The 25601-nt window shown below is 60.2% G+C and overlaps 3 protein-coding genes across 4 annotated transcripts; all 3 read right to left on the bottom strand.

Annotated features, from left to right (window-relative positions):
- Positions 1 to 1684: 1684 nt before the first annotated feature.
- GRK6 (G protein-coupled receptor kinase 6) lies at positions 1685 to 17027 on the bottom strand. 2 transcript variants are annotated; one of them, XM_066560051.1, is made up of 16 exons: positions 16923 to 17027; positions 13939 to 14034; positions 11350 to 11462; positions 10968 to 11045; positions 10667 to 10767; positions 9358 to 9450; positions 9036 to 9099; positions 8314 to 8454; positions 7469 to 7659; positions 6693 to 6730; positions 6466 to 6555; positions 6172 to 6380; positions 5269 to 5406; positions 4919 to 5056; positions 4643 to 4777; positions 1685 to 3108 (listed from the first exon to the last, which is right to left on the bottom strand). In XM_066560051.1, the coding sequence occupies exons 1-16, from the start codon at positions 16972 to 16974 to the stop codon at positions 3058 to 3060; spliced, it is 1728 nt and encodes a 575-aa protein (XP_066416148.1). In that variant the 5' UTR covers positions 16975 to 17027; the 3' UTR covers positions 1685 to 3057. The 2 variants fall into 2 exon arrangements, with proteins under 2 accessions (XP_066416148.1, XP_066416149.1); XM_066560052.1 differs by lacking the exon at positions 1685 to 3108 and adding an exon at positions 3123 to 3863.
- Positions 17028 to 19810: 2783 nt separating this feature from the next.
- LOC136563093 (alpha-2Db adrenergic receptor-like) lies at positions 19811 to 20910 on the bottom strand. The gene has a single exon (XM_066560266.1). It carries the CDS (start codon positions 20908 to 20910, stop codon positions 19882 to 19884), a length of 1029 nt encoding a protein of 342 aa, XP_066416363.1. The 3' UTR covers positions 19811 to 19881.
- An 895-nt stretch (positions 20911 to 21805) lies between these two features.
- SLC34A1 (solute carrier family 34 member 1) lies at positions 21806 to 25543 on the bottom strand. Its single transcript, XM_066560207.1, has 12 exons — positions 25438 to 25543; positions 25105 to 25287; positions 24614 to 24742; positions 24393 to 24536; positions 24168 to 24279; positions 23881 to 24076; positions 23600 to 23695; positions 23385 to 23484; positions 22992 to 23159; positions 22728 to 22844; positions 22456 to 22580; positions 21806 to 22360 (listed from the first exon to the last, which is right to left on the bottom strand). The coding sequence occupies exons 1-12, from the start codon at positions 25541 to 25543 to the stop codon at positions 21806 to 21808; spliced, it is 2031 nt and encodes a 676-aa protein (XP_066416304.1).
- Between the last annotated feature and the right edge of the window lie 58 nt (positions 25544 to 25601).

Below are 25601 nucleotides of genomic sequence, written 5' to 3'. Positions count from 1 at the left end.
CTGGGCACGGCGGCTCCGGTGTCCGGCCCAGCCCGAGCACCCCGCCGGCAGCAGGGCCGCAGTGTCCCCCGGCCCCCTCGGCTCTGGCCCCGACTCACCTCGCTGGAACTCAGCTCCTGCGATCCGACCTCACAGCGCGGCCACGGCAGCCGGGCTCTGCCGGCTCGGTGCTTGTGCGGGTGCCCCAGCAGCACCCAGGGCGGGCAGGGGGCTGCGGCCATGCGGGGGGGCCGGGGTGGTCCCTTCAGGCATGGGGACCGCAGGGACGGGGGGCACGGCGGGGCCCACGGGCATCGTCAGGTCAGGGCAAGGGTGGGCGAAGGGAGCCGGGCCTCCGGCCCCGCCAGCGCCGGGGGCCGGGAGCTGCCTTCCCCTTCCCCTTCTCCCCACGGCAGCGGGGGGAGGCAGGCGGGGGAGCGCTCCCCGAGCCACATGGTGGGCTGGAGGAGGAGCCGTTGCCCAGGCAACAGCTGAGAGCATCCTTCACCCCTGAAAATGGTGTGCGGAGCTGCTGCCACAGCCCCACAGCACGGGGCACTGCTCAGGACCCTCACAGCTCTCCTGTGTCCGTAGGGTCCAGATCCACCCACTCCAGCTCTGGACACACACCGGCATCCCCTCACCTGTGTGCTTCTACCCCCATCCAGGGCAGGGATGGAGATGAGACACCCCCCAAGTGCTGGAGCACCACTGGGCAGGTGGAAACAGGCAGAACCACTTCCCTGCCCTGCTCAGGGCTAGCCACGGCTCTGTTCACTCTCCAGCTCTGCCCCAGAGCCACCCTGAACATGTGACAGACACACAAACACGCTGGTGGCCCCAGGACCTTGGTGCCAGGGTGCCATGACCCAGGCAGTGCCAGGAGGGCAGCACCAGCATCCTGCCTGGTGTGTTGGGAACAGCAATGCTCAAGCATTCCCATCCCCCTGCCTGCCTTCCTTCCTTCCTTCCTTTCACGGCTGCAGCAAATGCCTGGATTTTACCCCAAGATGCCCCCTCTGAGTGTGAGAACTCCTCCTCGGCCCGCTCCCATGGCAACTGTTCCCTGGTTACCCAGTCTCACTTGCTATTCTCATCCCAGTGCAGCTGCGTGCGGCCCCCCCGCGCTGCGCACGAGGCTGTCACCGCTGCCACCAGCCCCGGACCCCAGACCCATCCTGTGTCCACCACCAGGCTGCCCCCCTTTGACTGCTTCACCCTTGGTGACCGTCATGACCCTCACCCCGTGTCACTGCGTAGGGTTTCCCCTGGAGGGGCTGTTCCTTGGGCTAAGGAGCAGCACTGTGTTCCCATTCATGGTGGTCCCCCTGAAGCAGTAATTCATCATGACCAGAGGCCCCACAGCACACCTGGGACAGCCCAGGAGGGGCTGTGCTGGGGATGGACATGTCCCAGAGGGGACCACAGCATCCCAACAGCACAAGGCCTCATACCTATCGTGCTCTGACACTGACTCAAAATATACAGCAAAGACACTGAGGGTCATCTGTGATACTCAGAGCTCAGCCAGCATCAGCCTTTTTGCCCTGGAGAGCAACCCCAGCCCTTCCCAGCAGAGCCCATGGCAGCCCAGAAACGAGGGCCCCACTCCCCTTACAGCCACCAACCCTGTATGGCCCGGAGCAGGTCCCCCATGACATGAGAGCAATACAAGGCACAGCAAATCTTTACACTTAACAAAAGGTTAAAAATTTAAATACTCTCCAACTTTAGTGCAAGGCAAGCAAATGATACCACAGGTCCAAGTAGGTGCTCAGCCCCCCTGGGGGGCCTGGCTCAGAATGAGCAGAGGCAGCAGCACACGCACACACGTGTGCACACACACACACAGAGAAGGGACAAGTTATTGCTCAGGACACAGCTGGGACAAGTGTACACAAGAGGGGACAGGACAAGCTGAATGGAGAGGTGGGCTGATCCCCACGCTGCTCCCCACAGAGGGCTCCTGCCCATGGGTGCAGGAGCTGTGCTGGCTGCCCAGAACCCCTGGGGACACACATTAATCTGGTCCCAGCCCTCTCACTTTTGGGTCACAGTTTCACATGACCCCAGGAGGGACATTCCCTTTATCACAGCTTTGCTCCGTGAGAGCAGGGTCCTTTATGTGTCTGCTCCTCCACCACTGAGCTGGGTCTGGGGACGGCCACACCTCTGGAATGCACAGGTCCAGAGCTGGTGGAACTGCACTGCCACCACCCTGCAGTGTGCAGGGATCAGGCCAACCCTGTGGCCACAGCAGCAGCAGGTGCCTGGGAGAGGCTGTGTCCAGCTGTGCCAGTGGTCTGGAGAGGGGCTCGGGATCAGCTCACTGGAGCTGGCAGCACGTGTGAGACGAGGCAGGAGGCAGCAGGCTCCAGCAGACAGGGACACGAGGACAAGGCGGTGACGCTCTGCTGCCAGGACACAATGGGGGACGCTTTGGCACAGCACTTCCCTGTGCCTCGAGGCTGAGCAATGGACTCCGCTGGAGCCAGGACACCTCAGCACGGCCAGAAAGGTCCAGGAAAGATGATTTAGACACCTCAAGGCACAGAAGGCCTCTGTCCAGGACTCCCTGGAACAAAGCTGGGACAGTCACTCCTCCCATAGGAGGACATTTGTGCCTGTGACAGGGTGGGGGCAGTGCAGGCCCCCACCCATAGACTAAAAACCAACATGTGATATGTACAGACCGACATATATAAATATACATCCAACCTGTGGTGCCGCTCGGGCACCGTGGAATGTGTCAGCAGAGCTGCTCCAGCCTGGCCTCGGCCCACACTGGAACCATCCCTCCCTCCCTGGGCCCGGCACAGGAGCGGCAGCAGCACCAGCACCATCCCAAGGGGCAGATTTGGAAGCGTCCGGGTTTGTCTCAGGGCTTGCCCGTGGTCAGAGGCGCCTCAACCCGAGTCGTGTGCGGCTGCCAGCCTTGGAATCATCCTCACAGTCTTCACATGCAGACGTATAAAACTGTAAACAAATCCACCTTGTGGGGCCACTGCGACCGTGTCCTTCAGGCTGGGCACTCGGGAGAGGCAAGGGGGTCCCAGGGGCTGGAGAACAAGCTGTGCTCTACAGCCGGGTGGGCTCTTCCTCGCTGTCGCTGCAGTTTCCACAACAGTCCTGAAGTCAGAAGGGCAAGGGGAGGGAGGAGGGAGGGAGAGAGGAGCACAGCAAGCAGAGGGTGAGCACGGTCACACAACCCAGCCTACAGCTGCCCTCTGGCAGGGATGGGCCAGGTTCCCCCCCACCCCAGCCTGTGTGCAGGAGGGTTACATGGAGGCAAGGGGCAGAAGGGGATCCCCAGACTGCAGAGAACAGTCCAGCTGCATCTGGAGGTTCAGCCCCCGGCAGGCAGACTGGTGAGCACACAGCTGGCTGGCTCAGAAGCTGTGATAAGCTGGGCTCCAGGGACTGCAGCCACCCAGGGACACAAGCTGAGTGCCAGCACAGACGCTCGGCCCCGCTCAGGGCTCAGCTGGCCACCAGAGCAGCTGAAGCCCTTTTTGATGAAATGGGAGTCTGAGCACGGGGCAATGCCAAACCCTTCACAGTTTCTCAACTCTTCTGTGTGTCCTGGACATCCAGAGAGGAGTGAAGGAAACTCCCCACAGCCCCCTGGGAGCAGAACTCCCAGCAGCAGCAGTGCAGGGGCAACTTTGGCTCAAGCTGAGGGCAAGGCCTCCCCCACAAAGGCAGCAAGAGCAGGGATGCTGGATTAGTGGCTCAGGGGGCAGTTAGAACAACAAGCAGGTTGTGCTCTGCCAGGGGAAGGGAATAGGCACTGAAGGGTAACACTCCTCTTTCCCAGATCTTGCCATGTCCGTGGGCCACCGGGTATTTCCCTGAGCAGAGCAGCCAGGAGTGACTGCTCACCTCTGGAAAGAGAAAACACGTGGGAAATCACAGCTCAACCCCTTCTACAAACAGCTGCCCATCCTCTGGCAGGTCCTGGCTGCCTGGGGAAGGGCTGGGTATCTCCAGAGCTGGCTCGGGCTAGGGCAGCCCACTGAACTGCAAAGCACAACTCGGAGCTTGCCAAGGAGCAGGAGTCAGCACCAGGTGGCTGAGTGGGTCCAGAGCCAACCATGCTGGAGTCCTACAGCTGCACACAGCTGCTGAGAGGCAGCAGCCCAGGCTTTGCCAGGCCTGGAAAGAAGGCAAAGACTGTCCCAGGCAGAGGAAATAGGCAGACAAACAAGCCCACAACAGCTGCAAGCTGTTTCTGTTCTCCTCATCCCTCAAAAGAGCTGCTCTCTGCCTGGCTCAAGATCTGGCAAAGTGCTCTGGGGAGCCCAGACAGCCCATTCCAAGAGCAAGGACTTGCTCGGGGATGGTATTATTCATGTCAGAAGGGAGATGATTGAATATTTTATAGTCTTCAGCATCCCTCTGCCTGGGTGATTCCAGCATGTTTAGCCAGGACCCTCCTTTCCAGCCCCCTTGACTCCCCCAGCATGGGAGTGCCAGCTAGACAAGGGCTGGCTCCTTGCACAGGGGCCCCTGAAAGCTCTGGGGTCTGGCCACCCAGCACCAGGGGAGACTGCTCGCTGCCCTCTCGTGCCCACCTCCCTGCCAGCCCTGCCTGGCACAGGCAGGAGCAGGATCACTGTTGCTGGGAGACTGGCTGGGGAGGAAACACTGGGCAAACCCTTACCTGTCTGCTGAACAAGCGCTGGAGTAACCCTTTTTTGGGCTGTGGAGAAGGCTGCCCTTTCCAGTCCAGGTCTGGGGGCACTGTGCCATCTGTGCTAAAGACATTCAGCTCCTTAAAACACTCTGTCTCGATCATCTGGGAAAGATGGAAAAGAAGGCTGCAGCAACTGCCACATGGAGCCCATCACCGAGTGCCCAGCAGAGCATGAGAGCAGTGGGGACAGCACAGGGACACTGCCCTCGGCCATGGTGGGCACAAGCAGGAGCAAAGACCCACCTCATTCTGCCAAGGAATGGGCACACTTCCTGTAGCAAACTTCTGGTAAAAGTCGTTGTCTGTGGGCTCCAGCTCCACCCCTTTCACCGTGGAGAACTGCTCGATGTCCAGCACATCCTTGCAGTAGATGGCCTGGGGCTATGCAGCACAAAGATTGCTCTAATGCCAGGCTCCACCTTGATGCCACCACCTCCAACTGTTGCTCATGGCTAAGCCAAGGCCACCTCTCCCTGCAGCCCAGAGCTTGCTGGACCCCTGTTCTGCCAGGTCCAGGGAAGGGGATGGGCCCCATCTCCCCATGCCAGGGCTCCCTCTTCCCTTGACAAGGTCAGGAACAGATGGGCACTTACATCTGGCTTGAAGGGAGGGTCCAGCATGCCTGCTTCCAGCCTCCTGAAGTTGAGGTGCTTGAAGAGAGGGTGTTCCTTCACCTCCTTGGCCCCAGCTCCTCGGCACCCCAGGCGCTCCAAGGGGTCTTTGCACAGGAGCTGTGACACAAAGGAAATCAATGTCCAGGGTGTCAAGGGTGCTCTGTGCAGGAGCAGCCCTGGGTTCCTGCAGTGTGTTCTAGGGAGAGCACAGGCCTGCCAGGCAGCTGGGTAAGGAATGAAGGCACTCTGAATCCTCTGTGCTGCCTTATCAGGAACAAGGGAAACTGCTGCAGGGAGCAGCTCCGGTATCCTGCTGCTGCATGCACAGGAGTGGTGGGAGTGAAGGGACAGGGCTGCACAGCCACACCATGGTGCAGAGAGTGAAGGGACAGGGCTGCATAGCCACACCATGGTGCAGAGGGAAGGGTCAGGGCTGCACAGCCACACCATGGTGCAAAGAGGGAAGGGACAGGGCTGCACAGCCATACCATGGTGCAGAGTGTGAAGGGACAGGGCTGCACAGCCACACCATGGTGCAGAGAGGGAAGGGACAGGGCTGCACAGCCACACCATGGTGCAGAGGGAAGGGACAGGGCTGCACAGCCACACCATGGTGCAGAGGGAAGGGACAGGGCTGCACAGCCACACCATGGTGCAGAGGGAAGGGACAGGGCTGCACAGCCATACCATGGTGCAGAGGGAAGGGACAGGGCTGCACAGCCACACCATGGTGCAGAGGGAAGGGACAGGGCTGCACAGCCACACCATGGTGCAGAGGGAAGGGACAGGGCTGCACAGCCATACCATGGTGCAGAGGGAAGGGACAGGGCTGCACAGCCATACCATGGTGCAGAGGGAAGGGACAGGGCTGCACAGCCATACCATGGTGCAGAGGGAGCGGGCGCAGGGCGAGAACTTCTCCGAGTACTCCTCCTGCACTTCCTTCACCAGGCGCTCCACCTCCTCCCTCTTGATCTTCTTCTTGCGCTGCTGGAAGGGCGACTGGCCCTCGATCATCTCGTACACCAGGCAGCCCAGAGCCCACCAGTCCGGGCTGAACGTGTAGCGCTCGTTCTTCACCACCTCCGGAGCTGCGGAGGAGAGGGGTGAGGGATGGGTGAGGGCAGGCAGAGCACATCTTTGGAACCACTTTTTGCTTAAAGCAGGGTCACTTACCCATGTAGCCAACTGTCCCCACCCGGCCCTTGATTGTTTGGCCCTCTGGCACATGCACAGCCAGTCCCAGGTCTGAGATACGGATGTGTCCTGCGCAGAGGAGGGGACAAGTTAACAGGAGAAAGTCGGGGGGCAGCGTTTGAAGCTGCCAAAAACACAGGGTAACCCTGGTTCAAGCAGAGTAAGAAAAAACTCAGGCTCACAGCTCCTCTTGCCTCTGCACTCACCATGGTCATCCAGTAATATGTTCTCTGGCTTCAGGTCCCTAGGACAGAAGGGACTTGATTAGCAAGAAGCCTTCAAAGCAAAGGACACGAGCAACAACCACATCTCAACAAGTCACAGATAAGCAACTTTAGGATGCCATGCCCCTGCCTCAGGCACACAGATAACCTTCCCCTCACCCTCTGTCCCAGAGGTGACCCTGCAAGCTCTCCCCTCCTGGGCAGAAAGGTGGAACACAACAACCTTCAACCCTCTGCACTGAGCCTGAGGATGGTTCCCTCTTTGCAGGTGCAGAACTCAGTACGGAGCAGAGGCTTCTCTGCTCATCCTGCCCCAGGGCAAGGAAGGACCAGAAGGGACTTCCTGGCCAGTGTTTAGCCATGCTATCCTAACACTGCATCACACCCCTGTGAGTACAGTCAATCCACTTGTTTTCCCTCCTCCCCAGCTCTTGAGCACGTTGGGGCAGCCTACCCTCCTTTGTTCTAGTGTCAATACTGCCCAGGGAGCTCAGTGCCTGCCCTGAGCCATTCACAGCATGATCACATCCTGTTCTTGGCGATCATTTACCAGCACAAGGAAGCCAAGCTAACGTCTCCCTTTCTCCCACAAGATCAGCTTTCTGTTCCCGATTCCTCTCACTCAGCTCTGTGCTGCTTTCAAGCCTGAGGTTATTTTGTTGAGCAGACAGACCCAGCTGGGCTGGCAAGAGCAGCAGGAACCCTCTTGCTGCTGCAGGCCCTACAAGCTCTCCCAGCAGGGCCCAGGCAGCACGCACCTGTACACAATCCTCTCCTGGTGCAAGTCCTCCAGGCCACAGCAGATCTCAGCAGCATAGAAAGCTGCCCTGGGCTCCTCAAAACCAGCCTCTCCCATGTGGTAGATATGGAACTTGAGGTCCCCTCCATTCATGAGGGTCAGCACTAGGCAGAGAGCATCTTTAGTTTCATATGCATAGGCTAAGCTCACCTGCAATTCAGGGCAGAAAGGCTGTTAGAAGACACAGCTGGAACAGGGAGGTGCCCACACTCCCATGGACACTTTGCCACCCAAGGAGCCACTCACAGGCTCAGGGCTGGGCCTTTGCCAGCAGAGGAGGAACTGTGCAAACCCAGGGAGGACATGGCAGCACCCAGCAGTCCCAGCACACCCCCAGCTCTTCTCAGACAGGGAGGACACTTTTCCCAAGCCAAAGCTGCTTCCCCCCACGGGCAGGCAGCATCTGATGAACCCTCTGCAAAGGGAGGCTCAGGCCTTCCACACCTCAGTGCACCAAGGCAGAGCTCCCAGTCACACAGCTCAGGGCTGGGCTTCTCCCCAGACCACTGTCTGGAGAGACAGTTCTCACTGTTTACTCATGCCCCAAAAGTCACAAAGACACCTGTAACACCAGATGGGTGTTTGGGGCTGACTCTGGGGGCATTTACAGCATGTTGTGGAGGCAGTAAAGGTCCTGCTACACCCCAGCCTTGTGAGAGATGTGCAGCCATCAGGACCCTGCACCATAGGCAGAGCCTACTCCTGCCCCTCCACAGCAGGTGAGGAGCACAGAGGTGCCAGGCTGGCTGGTTGGAGGAAGAATCCAGCATTGCAGCAAAGTGAGAGCAATTCCTATGTACTTACTACAAACCTACTGTTCACTTTTTCCAGGATCTGTTTTTCATTCAGGGCCATGGCTTCTCCCTTCCTCTTTTTGATCCTTTTCTTCTCCAGTTTCTTGCAGGCATACATCTTCCCTGTGGCACGCACTTGGCAGGCACACACCTGGAGGGAGGACAAGGCTCAGCACCCTCCCTTTTCCAGAGTGAGGGTCTAGGTTCTGCTCCAGGTTCTGCTCTCAGGAAGGGGCACAGGAAGGCAAAGAAGCCCATTGTCAAAGCAAAGACACAGTGACAGCCCCAGATGTTACAGAGAAGCAGGAGCCAGCTCTAATGCCTCAAACACCTTTAGCAGCACCATGGCTGGTGCATAGGAAGACAGAAGGCCACTTCATAAACAGAAGGAAGCCTGGCAGGAAGTTTTCAGGAGTGCAGTTTGCCCTGTTGAGACACAGGGAACAGACCTGACTCTGCCCAGTTAGCAGTAGGCACCACAGGGCTCGTGCTACCAACCCCACACAGCCCCTCCCACACCTCCAGCAGCTGGACAGAGGTGAGCTCCTGCCTCTCAGGGAGAGCTGACAGGTCACACAAGGCCCAAAACACAGCCCAGCACTGAGCCTCACAGCCAGCAGCACCTGCTTCCAAGCGCTGGAGCAGCCCTGATGGCCAAGCCAGGCCTGCCTCTGGCAGCAGGCAATGGGGCTGCCTGGTACCCTGAGTGCAGAGGAAGCAGTGGTTACTCACCTCCCCAAAACCGCCCTTACCCAGCACACGGTACTGGCGGAAAGTATTTTTGGTCACTGGCTGCCTGTGAGGGAAAAGTAAACCAGAGTGAGATGTGAGCAGTGAGAGGGCTCCATGCCCTGGCCTGACAGACTGTGGCTCACCCCAAACCCCTACCCAACCCAGCCTTGCCTCCCCACAAGGCTGGGGCTGCTGCTGGTGCCAGTAAAGGGCTCTGAGGGACAGCAAAGGCCAGGGCCCAGCATGGGAAGGAGCCCCAGGGAGCCCTCAGGCAGGCTGTGTGAGGAGGGTGCAGGTTCCCCAGAGGTGAGGGGAGCGTTACCGTTCCAGCCATTTCCACTGCAGGAAGCGGTTGAAGTACAAACTGTCGAGGTAGTCAGCAAAGGGAGCCACGCTCAGGTAGTCGTGGATAAGCCTAGGAGAGAGCAGAGCCAGCACAGTTCCTGAGAACTGGTCACAGCCCTGGAAAAAGCCAGCAGCCCCAGGAAAGAGGAGGGGAACAGCCCCAAAGGACTCTGCCATCTCTCACCCAGCCTGGTGCAGAATCACCCACACAGCCCCGCTCCATGCTAAGCCTGGTGCAAAGGAAGGTGCGTTGGAGGTACCACTGTGACAAATGCAGCACCCTGGGACCCAGCTGGCACTGCTAATTGTGGCCTCTTGGCATCAGCCAGGGCTGCAGGACAAAGGGGGACAATAGGACTCAGCAATTGCCCCTCTGCTCACAGGGCAAACGTGCACACAGGCTGTAATCAGCTGCTAGCAACATTCAGCACCAGGTGCTGAGCTGTTCACTATCAGTGAATATCCAGCACAAAAGGCCACAGGGGATCCTGCTCCAATGAGCTAACTGCCTTGGAGGGCTGTGCCAGGGCTGCCCAGCGGAGTGAGGAGCCTTAGACACAGTGTCTAGACTGGGAACACGCATCAAGGAGAAGCGGATGGGCTCTCCCCTTTCAGAGCCTGCCAAGAGCAGGCAGGGCCCAGCCCGGAGGCTCTGCATTCAGACACAGCACTGGTTACCACACACGGAGCTAACGCTCCCCAGAAGACTGCAGCAAACGTGTTGCCACAGCCGTGCTCTCAGTGAGGCAACACACTCCAGCTACTGTGCAGGGAGGGGTGAGGCTGCAAGCCTGGCTTGCCCAAGAGCTTCCGCTTCACACCCGGAGCCGGGACCTTGGCCACCACCTCTGTGATGGGAACAGAGGTGACCTTAGAGCCCTGCAGAACAGCCAGAGTGACCCAACCACAACAGCCACTGCTGCAGCAGGCAGGACAGGACAGCTGGCACACACTGCAGCTATGGGCTCAGCTCGGCAGGAGCCTACAAGATCCTGGCACAACACTGGGAATAGCATTGGAACAGGGTCTTCCCAAATGGCAGCTCCAGCTGGGAGGACTGACAGAGGATTCTGCAGCAGCTTGTGGCTCCCAGAGCCCAAGATACCCTTGTGCTCACTTTCCTGGAGCTGGGCTGCAAACTCCTGGCCCAAAACTCCCCAGGCCCCAGCCTCAGTATCAGCTCTCACTCTCCCAGAGGAAGGGACCACAGGGGACAAGGTGAGTCAGCTGCAGATCATCCCCGTGCCATGTGTGACCCACAGGCACAGCCCAGCCCTCCAACTTACTTAGTGCATTCCTTGAAGAGTTCCTTGGAAGGTTCCTGCTCCAGCCTCTCACAACAGGCATCCACCAGTTGTGAGGGAACTTCAGGCACATGGTCCTCACTCTGGGGACAAAGGGATGGAGTCAGGCATAGGGAGGAGAGCACATGGACCTGCTTTAGGGTCAGTGGGCAAAGCAGTGCGGCAGCTTGTGAGGTGGTGTGGTGGCTCAGCATGTTGGCTGTGGCAGGACATGGGCAATGTCAGCTGTTGGCTTTCCAACTGTTCTACCCTTGCAGGCAGCAAACACAACCCTCTTACTCACGTTTGGCTTCAAGTACTTTTCAATCAGGTGCTGCCCACATTCCTTCCTCTTCTCATCTGGAGCCACTTCGTACCCTGCCTGGAGAGAGCAGTGTGAGGGGCAGCTCCAGCCAGAAACCCAGCCTTGCTACTGGGCAACAGCTGTGGGGCAGCAACACTCTCTGCCCAAAGTTTCCCATGCTTTCCTTGAAAACCAGGTCTCCAGCAAACATCTCCCAAAGCAAAGGACCAGCCCTATCCAGGCTCCGACTCACAGGTTTTTCCTACAGGAAAACCCTATTGCCCAGAAGTACCTGCTGGAGCACCCAGCCAACCAGTTCATGCCCAGGGTGTCAGGAACATCCCTGCCTCCCCCAGTGAAGCCTGATGGGCTCTGCTCTTACCACAGCATCCAGGAACTTGACGCAGCGTGAGAGCTCGGGGCGCGTCTCGCAGAACTGCCGGAACAGCATGTGCCCGATGGGCTGCTTCTCGCACAGGCTGTGGTAGTCCCGCTCTGCAAACGAGGAGAAGGTCACCCCAACAAATCCCAAAGGAGCAGTCCCAGCCCAGGCAGCACTGGGGGTACTGTGACTCCTCAGCTGGGCTGCTGACAGGTGCCACCAGCCTGAGACTCCCAGGAGAGTGAAGCGCACCCAGTGGGACAAGGGCCATTGCTGAGGTTTTATGTTCCCCTATGGAAGATGCTCTTCCCTGAAAGAGGATTGACCTGCTGCTCTGTTCAGCCTGAACCTCTTGTTCCTAGCAAAGGACCTCCATATCAGCTGCTTGCCTAAAGGCTCTCTTCTCTCTCCACAGAGATCAACCAACTACTCCAGCCACATAACTTTCCTTGGAACATGAGGAACACACCAAGCTTATCTCAAGGCAGATCTTCCAGGCCAAGAGTTGTTCTGATGACTCCTTCAAACCACTTGTGTTTCCAAAGGCCTTGCTGGAAGCAGCAGCATCAAAATGGGAGGCACCATTCCCACAGATGCCTTGCTGATGTGCACACAGCAGTCAGAACTCCCCTCTCCATGGGACAGCCACTTGCTCGTACATCAACTCTTGCAGATTCCTCCTACCCCTCTCTGAACTCTGGCAGCCCACGCACAAACGCCTTTGACTATCCAGAGCACTTCCAGTTCCCTGCTTTCTTCCTCCCCTTCCACTCAGAAAACGTCTGATCCCAGGCCAGAACACATTTCTGTGACAGCCACTGCCACCGAGGGCTGCCTGCAGAGCAGATGTGCAGCCACCCAGGGGATCCCAGCGCTGGGTACTCCCAGCCTTCCTCTCCCTGTGCAGCAGTTTCTCCCGAGGAAGCTGCAGCTTCCTGAGGGTGCAGGAGAGTGCAGAGCCAGACAGGCTGTGGTGGGGGAGGAGGTGGCCTCACCAGCTCCGCCGCACCAGCTGGTTTCCTTGTGTCTGCAGGGGAAGGAGTTCCCTTCAGCTGGGGAGGACCAGAATTTGCTGTCGGCGAGATCAGAAGCTTTCAGCTGCCCTGGTCGCTGCCCAGGCTCACAAGAGGTTACTCCCTGTGGTCAGGGCACAAAAAGTTTAATTCTGCAATGGGCAACCAGCCCACCGTGCCCACAGTCCTGCCAAGACTCTGGAATAGGAAAGAAATGCCTTTCCAGAAACTATGAGGTGAAAAGAAAGACACCCCAGCCAAAGAGTGCCCAAGCACAAGGAACAGGGTCATCTCTCCCATGGGAAAACCAAGAGAAACTGCTGCCACCTGGGTCAGAGCACTTCTCACATGCCTCTCCGAGGGGAAGTGAGACACTGGTGGTCACAGCCAGTGGCTGAGAGGGACTTGCTTCCCAAATCTTCACAAGGTCACTGTCCTGGATAGCAGGACAGCAGACATGGAGACCACCAGCACTCAGCGCTGGCAAACGGGTGAAGTTCAGTGCTGGAAAACATCATGACAGCCACAGGAAGGGTGGCTGCAGGCACAGGGTGGACAAAAGCTGAGGGAAAGCTCTGCTGAGGGCATTGCAAGTCAAAGAAGGGATTTGGATGGACAAGATGGGAGCTGCAAGGAGAGCCCAAGCCCGAGCCCTGTTCAGCCCTCAGACCTTGCTCCAGAGAGGCAGCCAGCAGCAAATCCAAGGCTGGAGTCACCACACAGTCACTCTGGCTGTGAAGCCAGCCCTGAGAGATGGTGCACGGGTTCTGTGGCAGAGGGAGATGGGGACAGCCTGCACTGGGTTGCTGTGAACATGAGGGTTACAGTGTGGATGAGTGAGGTTGAGGTTCTCCAAGCACTACAGTTCCATGGGGCCCAAAGGACTCCCAGGACTAGAAAACCTGGGCAGGGCAGAACTGGGAATTTGAGCTGCAGAAACCTCCCAAACCCATTGGTTTCAGTGGCACTGGCTCTGAAACAAGGCCAGTGCTGTGCCACTCTCCAGCTGGCAGCTGAATCCAGACTGAAAACTTAAACAAGCTCTCCTCTTCCCAGGAAGCAAAGCACTTGCACCCTCTGTGCCCCAAAACAATTTCACATGATCTCAGGACCAAGCCTGCTGCACAAACAACATTAAAACCATGAAGAGTACAAAGTACAGAATGAAAATGACAGGCCAAGCCCTGCTCAATGCCAGTTCTCATCCACTCCACACAGCAAGAACCCAAGTTTACTGCTTGAATGTTAGAAGCTGAGGTCTGTGAAGCTGAGCTGAATCCAGCCAAGGAGAACAGAAAATGTTAGCAGGACCTTTGTTATTTTTGCAAAGTCACCCCAGAGTGACACTCCAAAACTCTGCAGCATGGAGCAGGTCTGTTTGACACAGAAGGTGATGTTCCCCTAGTGAAGCTCATCACAGCCTGGCAGGTGTGTGGCTACATCATCAGCCACTTACCCACCCATTATTTCTTCCCTACACTCTGAACTCCAAGTAATCCTGGCTGGGATTTGCCCTGTTATATGTCCCTGACACTCAGCTTGGGGTGCACACCTCCCACCCAGCCCTGCATCTCACCCAGGGTTTGCCGAAGGTCCTCGCAGAGGCTGATGTGGGGGAACTGCAGCATCTGGCGCCATTTCTTGCTCTTGCCTTTCCGGTTTCCTCCACCACCTGCAGGGCACACAAAATCAATACCATGAGTCAGGAAGCAAAGGTGTCTGACTGCACCCTAGCCTTGCCTCTAAGTCCAGGCAAGGAAAACAAGACTGACACAGTATCAGCATCTCCTGGTGGGACCAAAGTGTTGGAGCCTCGATTGGAAATGGACAGACCAACCTCTGGCTGCTGAACAAATCCCAAACAAGAACTTGAAGACCTTTCATGATGGAAGAATCCCACCAGTGTCCACAGCCACAGCAGATCTTGGCTCCCAGGCCTGTCCCCAGCACCTCTGCATAACCAATCACCCCTCCAGGCCATGCCTTGCTTGGTGTGAAACTCTTCCTGCCGCAGTAATGCCACCTACTCATTCCAGACTGATTGCTTACTCCAGGGAGGGGCTCTCACATGGAGGACATGAAGCTGGGAGACAGGAATTCCTGCTCTAATCCTGGCTCCACAGACAACTCGCTACATTGCTTGGGGCTCATCGCTTCAGTTTCCCACCTCTGAAGTGGGGACACTCCCACCTTTCTCCAGAGATAAGCCAGCCTCAGAAAATCCAGATCCAAGAACCAGGTATTACTTCAGCTTCAGTTGCTGGAGTAAATGCCCAGTGCTGTAGGACAGGGTGGGAAAGCTTCTAGATAGACCAAAAAATTTACATCATAGCAAACACTCAGTACCAATTGCTGGGATCAGCCAGCCTCCAGGGATTGCTTTCCCAGTGCCAACACACACAATTTCCCACCTCTCTTTGGAAATTCATTAAATCACCCTGCCAAAGTGGTCGGGCCAAGAGTTGGGCTCAAGGCCCGGCCTTCTGAAATCACACAGGGGTTGAACATAATTTATCAGCTCTTGAGAAACACTCTCAGAACACTTTCCTCCACTGCAGATGCAGTTCAGCCCCAAACCCTAGACACAGCATGGAGAACCAGGTGGGATCGGACCATCCTGGTCAGCCCCAGGTGGTTCCAGCCCCAGGTCCCAGCCCCGGGCATTCCGTGGGTCCCTGCACTGCATCTGCCCCGCAGCAGCAGCTGGGCCGCACGATTGTACAAACTCAGGAAGGAAGTGACTCAAGGGTGAGCAGGGCTGGAAGAAACCAGCGGCGCAGACACCTTCATGTCAGCCACAATGCAGCGGATGGGGGCAGCGAAAGGAGGGCAGGGGAGGACAGGCCATCCTCACCCCAAGAAAGCTCAAGGAAAGGCAGAGCAAAGCCCCACAGCACCCGGAGGTTGCATTTCCTTGAGTTGTTTGCTTTGAAAGGAGGCTCCAGCGCCCTTCACGCGCGGTTCTCCCCCGCCCTCCCAGCACTGCAGAGGGAAGCTGGGCTCCTGCACAGCAACCTCCCAGCACCCCTGGCTTGGGGATGGGGAAAGGGGTGGGCTGCCTCCACCCAGAGCTCAGCAGGAGCAAGCTTCAGGGCTGGGTGATGGATGAGAGCTGCTCTGTTGTCCCTCTGTCAGGGTAAGGGGGACAAGGATCCTTCACCTTCCCTGGGCCACACCAAACACAGGGCATGGTCCTGCTGTGGTTGGTTGTCAGCAGCCCCATAGCACATTCCAGCTCAGCTCTTTACTCCCACACCAACCTAGGAAGCTCCAAAAAGGCTGGGCTGCCAGCCCTGTTGGTTCTGGCCCGCAAAGCAGCTCTGTCCTGTCACAGAAGCTGTCCAAGCTTACCCCAGTGGCCACCACAGCCACTGAGCCACAGGTGGGAGAGCCACAGACAGGCAGCATGGCCACCTGTGGCCCTCACAGCCCCAGAACCACTTGGCACAAGTGGGACACTGGGATGCTCCTGCCTGCAAACTGCAAACAGGAGCAGCAGCCGTCCAGCACCTCATGCTGCATCAGTGCCAAAACTCCATTCCCCAAGGGCACCACAGGAGCCGGTCTCTGGGTCACTCCGTGTGAGGCTGGGCCCCGTGCCTGGAGGTCACAAACCCTGCTGCTTGGTTTTGAACCAAACCTCGCCATTATGAACCCAAACGTCACGGTCCACCACGGTCACTGTGCCAGGAGTACTTACACTTAGCCTGCTTTTCGAGCAGATTGGAAATGCTTCTGCCCGTGCAAATTTAATTTCGCTGCCTTTTATTCCCACAAATCTAATCTCCAAAGCCCTCTAACTGGATTTCAGCGGGTCTCTCAGGCTCCAGGATGGCTCGGTCTGGCCAACTGCACACCACGGGGCAGGGGGGAGCGTGCAGCACATATGGGATTTAATAAACTCATCGATGCCCGGCTGGAGCGGCTCCTCCGTGCAAAGGACCGGGTTCCTGTGTGAGACTTCCCATCCCCTCCTGAGGCTGCTCCCCTGCATCTTCAGGACATCCTACACGGGGGGCTGGAATTCAGCGTGGCCCGGAGCAGCGGGAGCGCTGGGGGCCCGAGCAGAGCTCCGGGAGCCCCGCAGATGGGGCCGGGGCTGCTGTGAAGGCGGCGGACGGGGCGGGCGGGGCTCCCCGCCGCAGTTTCGGGATCGGCCCGTGTGTGGGAAGCAGCATTTACCGGACTGAAATCAACTTTTTTTTCCTCCTACGGCACCCAAAGCTGCCTGTACGCTGTGCCGGGGGAGCTGGAGCAGCCCCGGAGCGGGCAAGGCGGGACGCAGACGGGGCGATCTGCGAGGCCGCCCGGGACGGAGCTCAGCACCCACGGAGCGAGCACAGCACCGGGCACCCACGGAGCGAGCACAGCACCGGGCAGCCCCCGCGCCGGACGGGCGAGCCGAATGCCTGTGCCCAGCCCGCGCCGCCACCTCCCCGCTCCCCGCCAAGGCCGCGATGCCCCGGGAGAGACCGCCCCGGCCGAGCCCCGGGGCGGCACCACCGGGGCCCGCAGCCCGGGCCTGCCGCCCGGCCAGCTCTGGTGCCCGGCGCCGCTCACCTTCGCGGGCCTTGAGCAGGACGGTGTTGGCGACGATGTTCTCCAGCTCCATGGGCCCGCGGGCGCCGCCGCCTCCCGCCGGCTCCGCTCCCCGCGCTCGGCCCGCGCCCGCCGCCCCCCGCCTCCGCCGCCGCGCCCCGCCCCCCGCGCCCCGTCCGGCCAATGCCTGCCCTCGCTCCTCCCGCGCCGCGCGCCCATTGGCCCGCCCCTTCAGGAAGCCCCGCCCACTCCGCAGCACCACGGCCCACCAGTTGGCCCCGCGAGGCGCGGCGGGAGGGGCGGGCCCATAGTAGTGACGTCATCCGGCGGCCACCGGCGAAGCGCTGCCGGGACGAAGGGGCAGGCGCTGATTGGAGGGCGAGATGTCACTCAGGACGCACCGCGAACGGATTGGGAGCGAGTCAAGTACGCCCACACGGGAAGCCCCTCCTCCCACTTTATCTGATTGGGTGTGGAGCTGCCACTCAGACGTAGAGCGACTCGTGATAGGCTGGTCTGTGGTGGGTGGGGGCGAGTGGTTGAATATAAATAAACTCCGGGGCTCAACACAAGCCGAGACAGTCTCCTGGAGTTTGTGGGGTCTCGGTTTCGGTCCCAGGGCGGGGCTGTTTCCGCGGTGTCCTGTGCTCTCTCCTCTTCGAACCAGCACACCTGGTTTCCCTCTAGTGCTGGCCTGTACTCGAGCACCCCTTGATGACCTGTCAGCCCCTCACTCACCTGCCCATCTCCCTGCCTCTCCTGAGCACAAAACCACTCCTTAATCTTCTTACACCGAGTGGTGTCTGCCCTGCTTTGTGCTGCTCCTGGCTTTGGGGTGAGGACATCACCTCTGCCTTCCCACGGCTTCTGTACCTTGCTCCAGCCCACAGAAGATGCCTCCTTCCCAGCAGGTGTGAGGCTGGTGCTGGCCAGGGCAGGGAGGAGATGATGGGCAGATCCCTCCCCTGGTGTCTGTCAGTGGCAGCCTGGGCCCACGGCAGGAGAGATTTTGGGTTCATGTCCTCAGGCTGCAGTGAGGATGATAATAACACAAATTACTCCAAGCACTCACTGTCTGTACAGTCAGTACTGCTGTGCCCTTCAGCATCCACTGGAAATCAGATGTCACATCTTCAGGGTATGAATCTGCAGCGATGAGGAAGAGGAGGAGGATGCTTTGCCCTGCCACACCTTGGGGGTAATCTCTCTGTCACTGCCTGGAGGGATGAGCTCATGGTGTGAGAGCTCCTCTTTTAGAGCTGCTTTCCTTCCAAAGCATGTTTATTTTCAACTTAAAATGAGATTACTCTATTTCCATCCATTTCCAGCATTAACCCTTGGGTTGCTATTTTCTGTTTCCTCCCACCTGGCATTCTGCAGCACCATTCCCATCACTGACAAAGCTCACGGACAACGGGAGGCTGCTGGAGCAGCACCAGTGTCCAGAGGATCCCGGTGTCCCCAACAGACCCAGCAGCAGCTCAGGTGTGGAGCTGCCACTCTGCTTTGCAGATCTGTGGAGGGGAGCTGTGTGCTCATGCCCAGGAGGATGGATAGTGCCTGGGACCCTGTTGGCACCAGGGTGTGTGGCCAGGGCACTGTGGGGCCCTGGGGTGCTGCCAGAAGGCTGGTGCCCCTGGGAGAACTGACCCGGCCATGTCCCCACTAGTTGCCCTCATCTGGATATTTTTAGAAGCCAAATGTTGTTTAGTTGTGAGAAGGAGGAGGGTGGCTGTGGGAGGGAAGCTGGGTGGCAGTGATAGGGCAGCTCCTTCCGTGGGCAGTGTCCAAGCAGCTCCAGCCACCGGGGCCAGACCCCTCCGAGGGACCCATCCCAACCCGATCCCACTGGGAACTCTGCTGACTCTAAAGCTCACACCATGAGCCTCCCCACATGGGGCCAGCAGGCACAGTGATAGCCCAGGGATCCTCACTGCTGCGAGTGCCCCCATCCCATTCAGCCCCCCCATCCCATCCAACCCCCCCCAGAGCCCAGCTGAGCTGCACCCACCCTGACCGGGGCTGGGGGAGCTGGCAGGGGCCAGTGTTCCTTGAGCTCCAGCTCCCAGGCGCCAGCAGCTGTTTTTAGCCCAGAGAAAGTCCAATGTTTTGAGATTTTCTATTTTGAGCAGCAAAGCTGAAGAAGTGGAGCAGCCCCTGACCTCCGGGTGTCTGTGCAGAGCGAGGCAGGCAGCCAGGAAGGGTGGGTGTGGGGCGGTCTCTGCCCCCCAAGGGGGATGTGGTTGTCCCTGGGTCTTCCCCCCACAGCTGCCTCTGTGGCCTCTTGCACGTCAGGCTGTGCTGGAGCCTGTTCCCATGCGATCCCATCTCTGACACTCTCCCAAGGGAGAACGGCCTTTCTGGCTCTGGGATGTCATTCCTGCTTTCCCTCCTGCAGCAAGATCCCAGAACAGTCCCCGAGCAGGATGTGGGGTGTTCCACGCCAGACCTGCAACCCTTGTACCCCACTGTGGGTACGTGTGTGGCCACACAGAGCCCCCATGACATAGCACAGCTGGCATGTTCCCAGAGGGGACAGAGAGGCACAGGGCTCGGGCTGGGCTGCTGTGGTGGCACAGCCAGCTCAGCCCAGCGCTGGTGATGCTGCCACAGGGAGGATTTTGTCTCCTCACAGCAGCCATGGGATCCATCCCCTACACAAGAGAGTGCTGGGGGACACAGACATTCATCTGAGAGTGGGGAGGGCTCACTCAGCAAGTTGTCACCACCACTGCTGCAAGGCACAGCTGTGGGGTGATGCGGGTGACAAAAGGAGCTGGCGGTAGGTGCCGCTTTCTGAGCAACCTGGAGGCAGACGCCAGCCCCAGGCACAGGATTTGGTCCCGTTTTATTCAATCCTGCAGTTCCAGAAGCACCTCGAGCTGCACACTGGCACTGCCATCCAGGGTCTGTGGCATGGCCAGGTGCTGTGATCGCTGAGCAGGGCTGGTGGCCATGTCCCCAGTGTCCCAAGGGGTCCCTAAGAGCGGTGCCGGTGCGGGACGGCGAGGAGCCGGCGGAAGGCAGCACGGAAATCCCGGTTGAAGAGGGTGTAGATGAGGGGGTTGACGCTGCTGTTGCAGTAGCCAATCCAGAAGAAAAAGTTGAAGAGGGGCTTGGAGACACGGCAGCCCTGCCCACAGAGAGCTCCCAGGCTGTAGGTGAAGAAGAAGGGGAACCAGCACAGCACGAAGGCGCCCATCACCACAGCCAGCACGACAGTGAAGCGCCGCTCCCGTGCCCGCACCAGCCGCCGGCGGCACAGCAGCATGCTCTGGTGCTGGCTCCGGTGGCGCCATCTCAGCATCCCCACGCCCAACACCTTTCCATCGCCGCTGGCAGCGCATGGAGAGCGGGCAGCGAGCAGGGCGGCCGTGCGCCGGGCAGTCAGGCGGTAGATGCGGCAGTACACGGCCACCATGACGAGGCAGGGCACGAAGAAGGAGGCGGCGCAGGAGGCCAGCACGTACCAGGTCTCCTGGCTCAGCTGGCACTCCCGCCCGCCTGGCCGCGGCCGCAGGAGCGGTGGCAGTGCCACCAGGGCCGCCGCCGCCCACACTGCCCCGATCATGGCCCTCACCCGTCGCGGGCTGCGGCGCAGGTTGAGCCGCGCCGCCCGTGTCACGGCCCAGTAGCGGTCGAGGCTGATGGCGCAGAGGTGCCCGATGGACGCCGTGCACAGCAGCACGTCCAGCGCCAGGTACAGGCTGCACCACAGCCCGCCAAAGTACCAGTAGCCCATCACCTCGTTGGCCAGCGAGAAGGGCAGCACGAGGATGGCCACCAGGATGTCTGCCGAGGCCAGGGACACGAGGAAGAGGTTCTGTGGGGCTTGCAGGGCTCGGCTGGTGGAGATGGCCACCACCACCAGAGCGTTTCCCAGCAGCGTGGCCAGCAGGACGGACAGGGCTGCCAGCAAGATGAGCCCTGTGGCTGCGGGTGAGTGTGGGGCACTGCTGGCGCTGCTGCCGTTACCGGAGGTGTTGGGAAGGGCGCTGGCTGGCTCCATGTTGGCCCGGCCCCTCACGCAGATGAAGCCCCATGGGGCTTTCCCCCACCCTGCTCACCGGTCCCGAAGCGGCTGCGGGCGCAGTCCCAGCATCGCTGAGTCCCCGGGGGCTGTCCTGGCTGCCGCCACTCCTGCACTGACCCGGTCTGGTGGCGAGGTCGTCCTGGCCCGGTGGTTGCCCGGCTGGGCATGCAGGACAGCGGCGGGGCCGGGAGCACCGAGAGGCTCCCACGGCAGCGCTGCTGGCTCTGCTGGTCCCAGTCCGGAGGAGGGCGGGCGGGAAGGAGGGAGGGAGGGAAGGGTGGGCCGATATCACTGGCAGGAACCCAAACATCTGTGGGCAGTGGGAGAAGCTGTTATTGCCACTTAAAGGGCTCCCTTCAGGGTCACCACGGCAGGAGGGCTCCAGCCATGGGTGCCAGGGTGCCTGGTGGTGCAGGGGTACTGCCCAACCATGCCAAGTCATCATCCTGCTGATCCCAGCTCCTACTGCTGGTCACTGCAGCAGCCCAGGACCTTGCTTGGCTGTGCTGTGCCTCGATCACGTATATGCTGCTGTGGCACACAGTGGGGCACCACGGACCCCGCCAGCTCAGCCCTTTGGGGACAAAGCAGGGGAAGAAGATGCTGCCTGTGACAGCTCAGTACAGGTGGCTACAGAGCTCAGGGTTTAGCTGTGGCATCATCACCATGATGATGTGCTTGGTGTGTCCCCAGCACCAGCTGGGCTGAGCAGTGATGGTGTGAGGGGTACCTGTGACAGCAGGGTTTGCAGAGGGAGGACCCAAAGAGACACACGCAGGGGTGTCAGCACTCCCCCTTTATTAGACACAGCTGAGCAGGGGCGGTGGGCACCAGTGGCCACAGGAGCAGCAGCCCGGGTGAGCAATGCCAGCTAGAGCCGTGTGGCACCGTGCGGGAGCGGGCGAGGGGAGCCCACCCGCGTGCTGGGGCTGGGCATCTCCTCGGGGTAGGAGAGGGCAGGGTTGTCCAGCCCCAGCCTGGCCTTGTCGCGGGGAGCGCCCTCGGGCTCCTCCCAGCCCTCGGGGCTGCGGCAGCGGTCGGTGCAGCACAGCGTGGCCTGGGTGATGACACGGTCCAGCGGCTGCAGCGAGTGCATCCAGGCTGGGAGGAAGTCCCAGGTCTGCAGCCACTTGGGCAGGCGCCCGGGGCTGTGTGCCTGCAGAGCGTTCACCAGCCCCACAAAGAAGAGGAGGCCGAGGAAGGGCGCGCCCACCCCCACCAGTGCCTGCCAGCCCGCCATGGAGATGCCGAAGATGAGGGAGGGCAGCAGGAGGAAGCAGATGATGAGGTAGAGCACGGCAAACCAGCGATACTTGGCCGTGCGCTCGCCCAGCGCCTTGGCCATGCGGATGGGCAGGCGGGTGAAGGGCAGGGGGTACCACAGCAGGATGCCCGAGATGTTGAAGAAGAAGTGGCACAGAGCAATCTGCAAGGATGGCATCCCCATCAGGCCGGGCTTCCCCCAGCCCCTTCCCTGCCCCTACCCTATCCAGCCCAGCCATGGCCCCGGGCTGACTGTACCTGGAAGGAGCTGGCCAGCTTGTCCCCTGGGCTGGCCAGGGCAGCCAGGATGGCAGTGGTGGTGGTGCCAATGTTTGAGCCCAGGGTCAGTGGGTAGGCACGCTCAATGCTGATCACCCCCAGGCCTGTGGGAGAGGCATCCTGTCACTCCTGGCAGTGCCATCCCCATGCTCTCCCAAGGAGGCACAGCTCCTTTTGTCCCTCTGAGTGCTTTAGCACCCACAGGCCACGGAATGGCACATGGCAGGGGATGAGGAATGGCTGGGACTCACCAATCAGGGGTGTGATGGCCGAGGTGAAGACAGAGCTGCTCTGCACCACGAAGGTCATCCCAGCACCCACCACCATGGCGAAGTAGCCGGTGAGCCAGCTGAGCGGGTGTGGGAGGTCTGCCAGGGCATGGCCAGGGCATGGACACAAACAGGGACATGGCCACATCAGGGCTGGGGGCCAGGGGCAGCCAGGGACAGGTCTGAGGATGGCAGGTGGAGATGGGCATGGGTGGCCATGTGGCATGTGGTCCCCATCCTACTCACCAGTGTTGATGACCTTCTGGATGGCTTTGGCCACCTGCCCCTTGAGCAGGGAGTTGAGGAGTTTGACCAGGAGGATGAGGCAGGTGCAGAGCACGACAAGGGACCCGGCCAGCAGCACCAGCCCCACAGCCAGGTCAGGTAGTGGTGTGTCGGTGAAGAGGTGCTCACCTGCCCCACAGCACGGCTGGACAAGGGGCTGGGGCTGGCCCGGCCCCGCTCACAACCTGCCCCCACAGACAGCCCCACACCTGGACCCCAGAACATCACCCAGCCCTGCCCCACATCATGGCTCCAGCACTTCTCCATCACATGTGCAACCCCCAGCCCCCCTTGCACCTCCCCAGCTGCATGCCCTGTGCCCCAGCCCTGCCCAAGCCCTCCACACCCACTCACACTTCTTCCTGGTGACGTTGTGAAGGACCTCAATGCCCTTAGTGCTGCAGTGGCCAGGGGATGTGCAGTTTGGGGGGGGCCCAAGCCCCACAGAGGCCATCTGCAGGGAGAAGGTGGGCTACAGCTGGCTCCACAGTGTGCTTTGCCAGCCCTTGCCCACCACCCATCCTCTGTGGGAGTGTTTGGTGGCCCCAGCAGGGCCACGGGCCCCTCACCTGTGGGGTTGCAGGGCCACACCAGACGCGGATGAGGCTCCGGTTGCGCAGGCTCTCGTCCCCTGTCGCGATGCCTGTGATCACAGACTTGTCCAGCTGCAACAACACGCATGTTGGAGAGGCCGCCTGGGGGCTAACAGCACCCACAGGCTGGGGACATCTTCACTGGCATGGGGACACCACTGCCAGCCTGGGCACACCGGGATACAACCGCCATCAAAGGGACACCAGTCCTGGGGGCATCACCACCAGCCTAGGGCATACGTAACAGCTGAGGAGACCTGGATGATGAGTTTGGTGAAGGGCTCTGTGATGATCTTCAGCAGGTCAGGGGCATCTTTCCCACTGCGGATGTTGAAGGTGGCCACAACCAGGCGGGTGACATGGTGCAGGTACCCACTCACCACCTCCAGCGGCAGCAGCACCAGCACTGACAGCCAGTTGAAGCAGTCGTGCACCGTGGCACCAGCGAAGGCCCTGTGCAGCATGAACGGGCCCATTGGTGTGAGGTGGTCCTGAGGAGCTGCCCCCAACCCCAGCAGTGTCCCCTGAGCCATGCAGCTCTCACCGTTTGAACTCACTGCGGTCGCCAGCCTGCATGAGGGCCACGATGGTGTTGGTGACCGAGGTGCCGATGTTGGAGCCCATGATGATGGGGATGGCAGAGCGCACCTCCAGCACTGGGGACAGACAGATAGACCTGCTAGCCTTGCATGGTCCAGCTCAGGATGACTCCATCCAGCCATCCTCTCCCTCAGCCTCAGGTCCCCAGCAGCCTCCTGGGCACACTCACACCCTGAGGAGACCATGCTGACGATGATGGAGGTGGAGGTGGAGGAGCTCTGCACCAGCACGGTCACCAGGATGCCCACCACCAGCCCAGCCACTGGATTGGAGAGGATGGCGTTGTCCTTGAAGATGTCCCCCGCCACCTTACCTGTAAGGGAATGTAAGTGCAGGCTGCTGGCACTGCCAGTGCCACCAGGTTCCCAGGCATCCCTGCCACCCTACTACCTCCAGCCAGCTGGAAGGCAGAGCTGAGCACGTCCAGAGAGCACACGAAGAGGTACAGGAACCCAAACATCAGGGGCACCTTTAGAAGGGAGACACAGAAGGACTGGACCCTGGCCCAGCACCCGAGCTCTGTGCAAGACAAGAGAGAGTGTTAAACTCCTGCTGTGGCATGGCCCTGGCTCCCCAGGCTCTGACAGCCTTTTTCCAATTCCATGGCTCCTGACAGCCCAGAGCCCATGTCCTGAGCTATGCCACCTATCCCAGGGTCCCGTCCATCTCCTCCCACCCTGCAGTGCCTTGTGCCAGCTGCCCATTGTCCCTCAGCTCTTCCCACATCACCCCAGGACACTGAGGGTCTCTCCACCAGCACTCCCCTCCCAACCTGGCACCCCACAGTCCTGGCACCACAAGTGCCCCAGGTGCCTTTGTCAGATCTCTGGGGTGTTCCCCAGCCCAGGTGCTATGAGACCCCCACGCCCCTGGGGTCTCACCTGGCCTCTGCAGCTCGTCCAAGCCCAGCCGGTGCCCCTGCCAGGGGAGCGCGTCCAGCTCGAAGCGCTCGCGGCCCTCGCGCAGGCGCCCGGGGGAGCCGGGGCAGGGGAAGCCGTGCTCAGGGCAGGGCACGGCGCTGACCGTGAAGGGGCAGCCATGGGCACCTGGCAGCCGGTGCAGAGCTGGGGAGAGACAGCAGCTGTGTTACAGCCCTGTCCTGGCAGGGACCTCCCTGCAGAGCACAGCCCAGCACTGCCTGGGACAGCGTCTGGCCAGAAGCAGAGCTGAGGAGGAGGAGGAGGAAGAGGAGGAGGAGGGCTGGGGGCACCTACCTTGGGGGCTGGGGCAGTAGGCAAACTGTGGCCCATGCACAACCCTTCCTCCCCGCACCGGGCAGCGCCCGGGCAGGACTGGGCTCTCGGTCCGGTAGGGCAGCATGGCTCCTGCTGAGGCTGAGCAGAGGTGGCCGCGTGTCACCACAGCTGCGCTGCACCAG

This window comes from Molothrus aeneus, chromosome 15, assembly GCF_037042795.1.
Source record: "Molothrus aeneus isolate 106 chromosome 15, BPBGC_Maene_1.0, whole genome shotgun sequence".
NCBI lineage: Eukaryota > Metazoa > Chordata > Aves > Passeriformes > Icteridae > Molothrus > Molothrus aeneus.
The sequence above is the reverse complement of the archived record's forward strand: the minus strand, read 5'-3'. Positions and strand labels throughout refer to the sequence as shown.